At 42.9% G+C, this 9576-nt stretch overlaps 1 protein-coding gene across 2 annotated transcripts in view; it reads right to left on the bottom strand.

Moving 5' to 3' along the window:
- LOC133575429 (protein phosphatase 3 catalytic subunit alpha-like) overlaps positions 1–9576 on the bottom strand; it is a 144095-nt gene that overhangs the window by 73879 nt on the left and 60640 nt on the right. For both annotated transcript variants that reach the window (XM_061928160.2, XM_061928159.2), the window contains exon 2: positions 8131–8331. In XM_061928160.2, coding sequence (XP_061784144.1) covers positions 8131–8331 — 201 coding nt within the window. The remainder of the gene's footprint in view (positions 1–8130; positions 8332–9576) is intronic.

The raw sequence follows: 9576 nt of genomic DNA, 5'->3' as shown, positions 1-9576 counted from the left end.
TACTCACGTCGCCATTTTAGAGTTCAGCTCCAACATCAGAATGTGTACTTAAACTTATAAAGATCACATGGATATTATTCAGTGAGTTGATTCACCAAAACTAGCCTGTTATACAGGAGAAAAAAGCACACAGGACGTCTCAATTGTTCACAAACTGGTCGCTCTCTTTAGAATGACAAGACACTTCCGGTCTGCAGGTGATAGCATTCAATTGGGAAGAAACACCCTACTGCCCCCTACTGACCAATGTGAATACTGATAAATGTGTAATGACAGCTTCAAAAACGAATTCAAACCACAAAATAAAATAAATAAATCAACACAAAAATTTGACACATTATGGGTGGGTCACATATGCATGTACAGTAGATGGCAGTATTGTCCTGTTTAAAAGTGTCACAACATTGCTGTTTACGGCAGACGAACTGCTTTACGGTAGACGGAAACTTGACTGCTGTTGTTGTGTGTTGTTACCGCGCTTGGAGGACGTTAATGAAACTGCCTAACAATAAACCCACATAAGAAACCAAGAACTCGCCCTCGATCATTCTACAGTTATAACGTGATTGGGCAGGCATGCTGTTTATATTGTGGGAAAGCAGACGTGAGAACAGGCTGTCAACACGTCACTCATCACGCATGGAGCTGGAGGGGGCGCGGCCTCCAGCTCCGCCTGAATTTCGGGAGATTTCTGGGAGAAAATTTGTCCCGGGAGGTTTTCGGGAGAGGAGCTGAATTTCGGGAGTCTCCCGGAAAATCCGGGAGGGTTGGCAAGTATGCATTTAAAAATCAATTCAAACGCATCAGCAATTAAAACACATACCATAAATTTCTCTGTTTGGCTTATGCAACTTCCGGTTAATAAAGTTTGATTCAAAGTACACACTTCTCAAAGATATATTAACTGCCCTGACCACATGATGGCGACAAATATACATGTCCATCCATCCATTTCTACCGCTTATTCCCTTTGGGGTCGCGGGGGCGCTGGAGCCTAAAATATACATGTAACAATGTTAATTAAATGTCAAGCATGATACACGTTAACAACAAGAGTTTACAACTTTTAGTTGTAACAGAACAGCTACTGTCAACAACTCCTGATCTGATTGGCTATCACAACTGTCTATCAACTATTTGTGTTGAGAGACGTGTCCAATCACAGGACGCGTAAATGTCACATTCAACGTGAGGCCATCTAGAACAGTGTTTTTCAACCTTTTTTCAGCCAAGGCACATTTTTCTACGTAGAAAAAATGCGAAGGCACACCACCAGCAGAAATCATTAAAAGACAAAAACCAGTTGACAATAAAAAGTTGTTGTTGCAATTGTTGGATATGACTTTAAAGCATAACCAAGCATGCATCAATATAGCTCTTGTCTCAAAGTATGTGTACTGTCACAACCTGTCACATCACGCCATGACTTATTTAGAGTTTTTTTTTGCTGCTTTCCTGTGTGCAGTGTTTTAGTTCTTGTCTTGGGCTCCTATTTGGTGGCTTTTTCTCTTTTTTGTGTGTGTTTTCCTGTAGCAGTTACATGTCTTCCTATAAGCAAGTGGTCCCCAACCAAAATCTTTTATTTTGAGTTTGATTTATATTGATATATAATGTATATATTGTGTTTTTATGTTGATTTAATAAAAAAAAAAAAAAAATCTTTTTTTTTCTTGTGCGGCCGCGGCCCGGTACCAGTCCGTGGACCGATTGGTACCGGGCCGCGGCCGCACAAGAAAAAAACAAAAACAAAATTTAATTTTTAATTGAATTAAAAATTTAATTAAATCAACATAAAAACACAATATATACATTATATATCAATATAAATCAATACAGTCTGCAGGGATACAGTCCGTAAGCACACACGATTGTATTTCTTTATGACAAAAAAAATAAAACATAACCCCCTTCCCCCGGTCCGTGGGACAAATTTTCAAGCTACAAAAAGGTTGGGGACCACTGCTTTAAGCGATATTTCCCGCATCTACTTTGTTTTAGCAATCAAGCATATTTCAGTTGTTTGTATCTGTCTTTGTGGGGACATTGTTGATTGTCATGTCATGTTCGGATGTACATTGTGGACGCCGTCTTTGCTCCACAGTAAGTCTTTGCTGTCGTCCAGCATTCTGTTATTGTTTACTTTGCAGCCAGTTCAGTTTTAGTTTGGTTCCGAATAACCTTCCCTAAGCTTAAATGCCTTTTCTTAGGGGCACTCACCTTTTGTTTAATTTTGGTTTAAGCATTAGATACCTTTTTACCTGGACGCTGACTCCCGCTGTTTCCGACATCTACAAAGCAATTAGCTACCGGCTGCCACCTACTGATATGGAAGAGTATTACACGGTTACTCCGCCGAGCTCTAGACAGCACCGACACTCAACAACAACACATAATTTGCAGACTATAATTACTGGTTTGCAAAAAATACTTTTAACCGAAATAGGTGAAATTAGATCATCTCCCACGGCACACCAGACCGTATCTCACGGCACACTAGTGTGTCGCGGCACAGTGGTTGAAAAATTTAGATTTAGAAGGCCTTACTGACAACAACTCGATTGGCTATTGCAACTGTCTATCACTGTATGTGTCTGTTCAGCATGGCAACATAAGCTACAACAGCGCTGGAAAGAGCATAATATGACATGAAGAGAATATGAATAATTTTAGATATTTAGGGAAAGTAAATAAAAACATTTTTTATCTTTAATCTCTAATTATGATCATGATTTCTGGTTATGTTAGGCCAGCAGAGAAGGCCTTGCTGGCCCTGACGGCACACCACTGGGTAAGCTACAGTATTTGGTGGGTGGCAAGGCGCTGGAAGAAGAACTAGGTCAAACAATGGCGAGTATGGAGCGATCTATTGAGTTAAAACTGGCGTTTTCAGGATGGAAATATGAAAACTATTTGAATATCTTTGATGTAAAAAATACATGTTTTTTGACTGGTTAATTAATGTTAGGGCTGCACAATTAATCATTTTAATTATGACCACAATTTTGGCTGCCACAATTAAACGAGGGTGACCGTCTGGGATATTAACATTTAAAAAGCAAGCTGTGCTACATATCAAATTAAAGACTTTCACAGCGGGTTGTCTTGAAGCCTCGTTAAGGGACGACCGCCCACGCCAGAGGCCACTGTGCATGGGCACAGGGTTCCCATTACCACGTCGACCACGTTTCTGGCCGGCATTAACAAACCTCTCCCGGGCTGCTGAGGCCTCGTTTCAGTTCCATGGAGTCTAACTCCGCATGCGTTAAAGACCGCACTGCTGTAATTTAATGGCGACAGGTGTGAACGCCTGTGCAACACATCGCTCTGTTTGTCTCCTTGGAGTCGCACTCGCAGGACTAACCGCTAACCATCGTGCTGAGTAGAGTCTGGAGACACTTCTTAGTCGCATTTCTCGCCGGTTTGGTGGTGCAGTGTTACTCGCTGATTGTGATGATGTACTCACTGATGTGATTGTACTCACGTGAAAGAGTCCTTCAAAAGGGACGCACGCTCAGGGAGACAAAATGACATTTCCATATTCCTTGTTACACACATGCAGGAGTTGCATGACATCCAGGAGGGTGCCTGTCTTGTCAGAACACTAGTTCAAGTTTGAGAGCAAGCTGCAATAAAGGTGGGGCTTTAGTAGTCTGATAGCTATTAGAGGCGCTATACAGTATTTGAATATTTTACTATTACACAATAACTATAATATAACTATAATAATAATAATTTTTAGAGATGTCCGATAATGGCTTTTTTGCCGATATCCGATATTGTCCAACTCTTAATTACCGATTCCGATATCAACCGATACCGATATATACAGTCGAGGAATTAACACATTATTATGCCTAATTTTGTTGTGATGCCCCGCTGGATGCATTAAACAATGTAACAAGGTTTTCCAAAATAAATCAACTCAAGTTGTGGAAAAAAATGATAACATGGCACTGCCATATTTATTATTGAAGTCACAAAGTGCATTATTTTTTTTAACATGCCTCAAAACAGCAGCTTGGAATTTGGGACATGCTCTCCCTGAGAGAGCATGAGGAGGTTGAGGTGGGCGGGGTTGAGGTGGGGGGTAGGGGGTAGCGGGGGATGTATATTGTAGCGTCCCGGAAGAGTTAGTGCTGCAAGGGGTTCTGGGTATTTGTTCTGTTGTGTTTGTGTTGTATTACGGTGCGGATGTTCTCCCGAAATGTGTTTGTCATTCTTGTTTGGTGTGGGTTCACAGTGTGGCGCATATTTGTAACAGTATTAAAGTTGTTTATACGGCCACCCTCAGTGTGACCTGTATGGCTGTTGAGCAAGTATGCTTGCATTCACTTGTGTGTGTGAAAAGCCGTAGATATTATGTGACTGGGCCGGCACGCAAAGTCAGTGCCTTTAAGGTCAATTGGCGCTCTGTACTTCTCCCTACGTCCGTGTACACAGCGGCGTTTTAAAAAGTCATACATTTTACCTTTTAAAACCGATACCGATAATTTTGAAACCGATACCGATCATTTCTGATATCACATTTTAAAGCATTTATCGACCGATAATATCGGCAGTCTGATATTATTGGACATCCCTAATAATTTTACCTGCTAGAGTGTCCGCCCTGAGACTGGAAGGTCGTGAGTTCAAACCCCGGCCGAGTCATACCAAAGACTATAAAAATGGGACCCATTACCTCCCTGCTTGGCACTCAGCATCAAGGGTTGGAATTGGGGGTTAAATCACCAAAATAATTCCTGAGCGTGGCCACCGCTGCTGCTCACTGCTCCCCTCACCTCCCAGGGGGTGAACATGGTGATGGGTCAAATGCAGTGGATAATTTCACCACACCTAGTGTGTGTGTGACTATCGTTGGGACTTTAACTTTAACTTTAGCTTTAACAAAGTACTTTTAGTACCAGTTTAATAACAATTTTATACAGGACATATACGTAGGGGATCCCCGCTCCATCTCTACATCACTTTGGGGACCTTTGGCCTGGAAAACATAGAAGACCCCTGCATTAATGTAAAGTTGGGGTGATCAATCTAGATCAGGGGTAGGGAACCTATGGCTCTCGAGCCAGATGTGGCTCTTTTGATGACTGCATCTGGCTCGCAGATAAATTAAGTTAAAGTACCAATGATTGTCACACACACTAGGTGTGGCGAAATTATTCTCTGCATTTGACCCATCACCCTTGATCACCCCCTGGGAGGTGAGGGGAGCAGTGAGCAGCAGCGGTGGCCATGCCCAGGAATAATTTTTGGTGATTTAACCCCCAATTCCAACCCTTGATGCTGAGTGCCAAGCAGGGAGGTAATGGGTCCCATTTTTATAGTCTTTGGTATGACTCGGCCGGGGTTTGAACTCATCTTAGCTGACATTGCTTAACAGGATAAGTAATGAATAATTCCGCTGGTAATCACAGTGTTGAAAATAACATTCAAAATATAAAACATTCTCATGCATTTTAATCCATCCGTTTTCTACCGCACCTGTTCAAGAAGTCGCATGGTAAGAAGTATATTATTTATTATTGGTTAGCTTCAGAATAACAATGTTATTAAAAGGATTAAGAGACTTGTTATACTCTAAAAATGTTGGTCTTACTTAAAAATGCACGCATTTAGTTGTATTAAGTGTTAAAAAATATTATATGGCTCTCGCGGAAATACATTTTAAAATATTTGGCTTTCATGGCTCTCTCAGCCAAAAAGGTTCCCGACCCCTGCTCTAGATATTGATACTATCGATACCTACTGTGGTATCAGTATATAAATGATACTGAAGTAATAAGATGTATATATTTTTTTGTTATTGTTTTTATTACAACATTTATTTTGGTTGTTTTTGTTATTGGGGCGGCATAGCTCGGTTGGTAGAGTGGCCGTGCCAGCAACTTGAGGGTTCCAGGTTCGATCCCCGCCTCCGCCATCCTAGTCACTGCCGTTGTGTCCTTGGGCAAGACACTTTACCCACCTGCTCCACACTGGTTTAAATATAACTTAGATATTGGGTTTCACTATGTAAAATCGCTTTGAGTCACTAGAGAAAAGTGCTACATAAATATAATTCACTTCACTTCATTGTTAAACAAACTCCAACACAAACCAAAATTATTTAAATTGGAGTCAATAGTATTTTTCATTAGATTTTTTTTAGTTATTGGAAACTAACCACTTTATTTTGTCTAAAAATGTAGCATTCGATACCACAAATTGAATACCGTATTTTTCGGAGTATAAGTCGCTCCGGCCGAAAATGCATAATAAAGAAGGAAAAAACATATATAAGTCGTACTGGAGTATAAGTCGCATTTTTGGGGGAAATTTATTTGATAAAACCCAACACCAAGAATAGACATTTGAAAGGCAATTTAAAATAAATAAAGAATAGTGAACAACAGGCTGAATAAGTGTACGTTATATGAGGCATAAATAACCAACTGGTATGTTAACGTAACATATTATGGTAAGAGTCATTCAAATAACTATAACATATAGAACATGCTATACGTTTACCAAACAATCTGTCACTCTTAATCGCTAAATCTGATGAAATCTTATACGTCTAGTCCAGGGGTCGGCAACCTTTACCAGTCAAAGAGCCATTTTGACCAGTTTCACAAATTAAAGAAAACAATGGGAGCCACAAAAATCTTTTGAAATTTAAAATGAAATAACACTGCATACAACATTTTTTCCTTGCTTTGTGCTATGTATAGACCAAGGGTCTCAGACACGCGGCCCACACCTTAATATGAAAATTGAATGTTAGTGCGGCCCGCGGGTTTTATATGAATGGCGTTTGACAGCGTCATACTTCTCAACACTCCCGATTTTTCCGGCTGACTACGAATTTCAAGGCAACTGTTCTCTCGAACGTGCCGTGATGGTACAGCATTTAATGCCCACTACAACCAGCCATACGATTTATGGGACTTATTCTTGCTCACGTAAGTGACAGCAAGGCATACAACAACCACACAGGTTACACTGACGGTGGCGGTATAAAAAACTTTAACACTCTTACTAATAATGCGCCACATTGTGAACCCACACCAAACAAGAATGACAAACACATTTTGGGAGAACATCTGCACCGTAACACAACATTAACACAACAGAACAAATACCCAGAATCCCATGCAGCCCTAACTCTTCCGGGCTACATTATACACCCCCGCTACCAAACCCCGCCCACCTCAACCGACGCACAGACGGGGGTGGGGGGGGGGGGGTGATGTGTGAGGGAGCAGGGTGGAGGCGGGGTTTGGTGGTAGCAGGGGTGTATAATGTAGCCCGGAAGAGTCAGGGCTGCATGGCATTCTGGGTATTTGTTATGTTGTGTTTATGTTGTGTTAAGGTGCAGATGTTCTCCCGAAATGTGATTGTCATTCTTGTTTGGTTTTGGTTCAAAGTGTGGCGCATTATTAGTAAGAGTGTTAAAGTTGTTTTATTTGGCCACCGACAGTGTAACCTGTGTGGCTGTTGACCAAGTATGCATTGCTGTCACTCACGTGTGTGCAAGCAGAAGATGCATATAACAAGAGGCTGGGTTGGCACGCTGTTAATACAGATTGCAGAAGGCGCTAAATACATCATGGCACGCCCTTATTATTATTGTAAGGGTGGAAATCGGAGAATATTAATCCCGGGAGTTTTCTGCGAGAGGCACTGAAATCCGGAAGTCTCCCGGGAAAATCGGGGGGTCGGCAAGTATGCAGCTGAGCCGCATCAGAGTGATCAAAGAGCCGCATGCGACTCCGGAGCCGCAGGTTGCTGACCCCTGGTCTAGTCTCTAACGTGAATGAGCTAAATAATATTATTTGATATATTACGGTAATGTGTTAATAATTTCTCACATAAGTCGCTCCTGAGTATAAGTCGCACCCCCGGCCAAACTATGAAAAAAACTGCGACTTATAGTCCGACATCATCTGATTTACCTCAATACTAACACTTTGTAAATATAATAAGATGAGCTTTGTGTTAACTTTAGTTACTTGCTAAAAAACATTTTCAGTTCTATTATCTGTTGTCAAAGTATCGGCTTGGGACTCGAAATCGGACCTGATTTGAGGCCAAAGTGATTGGATCAGGATGGGAGGCCAAAAGCCTTGCTAGGGACATCCTTCCTACCTGTGACTGGCGCCTCAATGTCCAACATGGTGCGTTCCTGGCGCAGGATGGCAGCGCCCTCATCAATGATGCGCAAGGCCACCGCTTCCTCCAAGCGGCCCTCCTTGGTGAGGTGCGCTTTTAACAGGTCTACCCTCGGCCGGCCCTCGGCGTCGAACACCTCCTTCATGGTGAGCCGGTGGGCCAAGGGGAAGGGGACCGCTGCGGAGGGGAGATTGAGAGTTTAAATTTCAATGGCTGAAAATGAAGAATGAACTCATGCAAAAAAAAGCCAGCTCGTGCGCAGAGAGAATGAGGGAAGCAGAACATGATTAATTGATGTTTCCCTCAAAAAAAAAACCTCGCCTTCAAACATTATAAGCCCTCTCTGTGCTCTCCATTCGGAGCTGCAGGCTTTGACTCTGTGTGTGAGTTATGGAGGTTACAGCGTGTTGTAATAAAGCAGGGGCTGCTACACTTATCAGGGTTGCCTGCCTCTGTTTTGCAGTAATGTCTTTCTTACATAATGAAGGCCCTCAGGGCGCCGCTGGAGAGGGGGGGGGGGCTTGACTAACGAGGAGGGGGTGATACGGCGAGGGTGCACAGCTGCATGTGAGGAGTCACATACAAACAAGACACGTTGGGCACACCGCGGACTTGAGAATCGAGGGTAAGAAACAACACACGTATGTGTGGGTGGTACCCACACGTGAGATCATTAAAGGTATTGTTACACACAATCCACTGAGCCTGTTCCAGCCCCACCAGTGCTAACACAGATAATGGCCTAGATCATATGCTAAAAGTAGGCCTGGCTCTCACTCCATCTCTCTCTCTCTCTCTGCACACCCACTCACACACACACACACACACACACACAATTTCACCCTGCCACTTTGTCTCTGTTTTGCACTCCTCTTGCCCTGTCTGTGTTTATTCCTCCCTCTTTACTACTGTCGTGTCTCTATCCCGCTGACGCTGCGAACAAGCCCCACTCTCCTCTGTGAGTATTCAGGCTAATGTCCGTCGTAATATTTCAATGTGAAAGTCACACTTGATTTTAGCTTCCATAGCCAGTTTAGCCACAGATCCAGACAACAAACAAAGTAATGAAATAACCTCTGAAACTGGTCAAAATACCGTACTTTCCCGGCTATATAGCGCACGCAAGCTTTGTATCCCCACAGGGCTATTTGGTTTCTGAATATCATAATCCATTCATCCATCCATCTTCTTCCGCTTATCCGAGGTCGGGTCGCGGGGGCAGCAGCCTAAGTAGGGAAGCCCAGACTTTCCTCTCCCCAGCCACTTCGTCCAGCTCCTCCCGGGGGATCCCGAGGCGTTCCCAGGCCAGCTGGGAGACATAGTCTTTCCAACGTGTCCTGGGTCTTCCCCGTGGCCTCCTACCGGTTGGACGTGCCCTAAACACCTCCCGAGGGAGGCGTTCAGGTGGCATCCTGACCAGAT

This window comes from Nerophis lumbriciformis, linkage group LG35 (genome assembly GCF_033978685.3).
Source record: "Nerophis lumbriciformis linkage group LG35, RoL_Nlum_v2.1, whole genome shotgun sequence".
Lineage (NCBI taxonomy): Eukaryota > Metazoa > Chordata > Actinopteri > Syngnathiformes > Syngnathidae > Nerophis > Nerophis lumbriciformis.
This window is presented reverse-complemented; position numbering and strand designations above follow the sequence as displayed.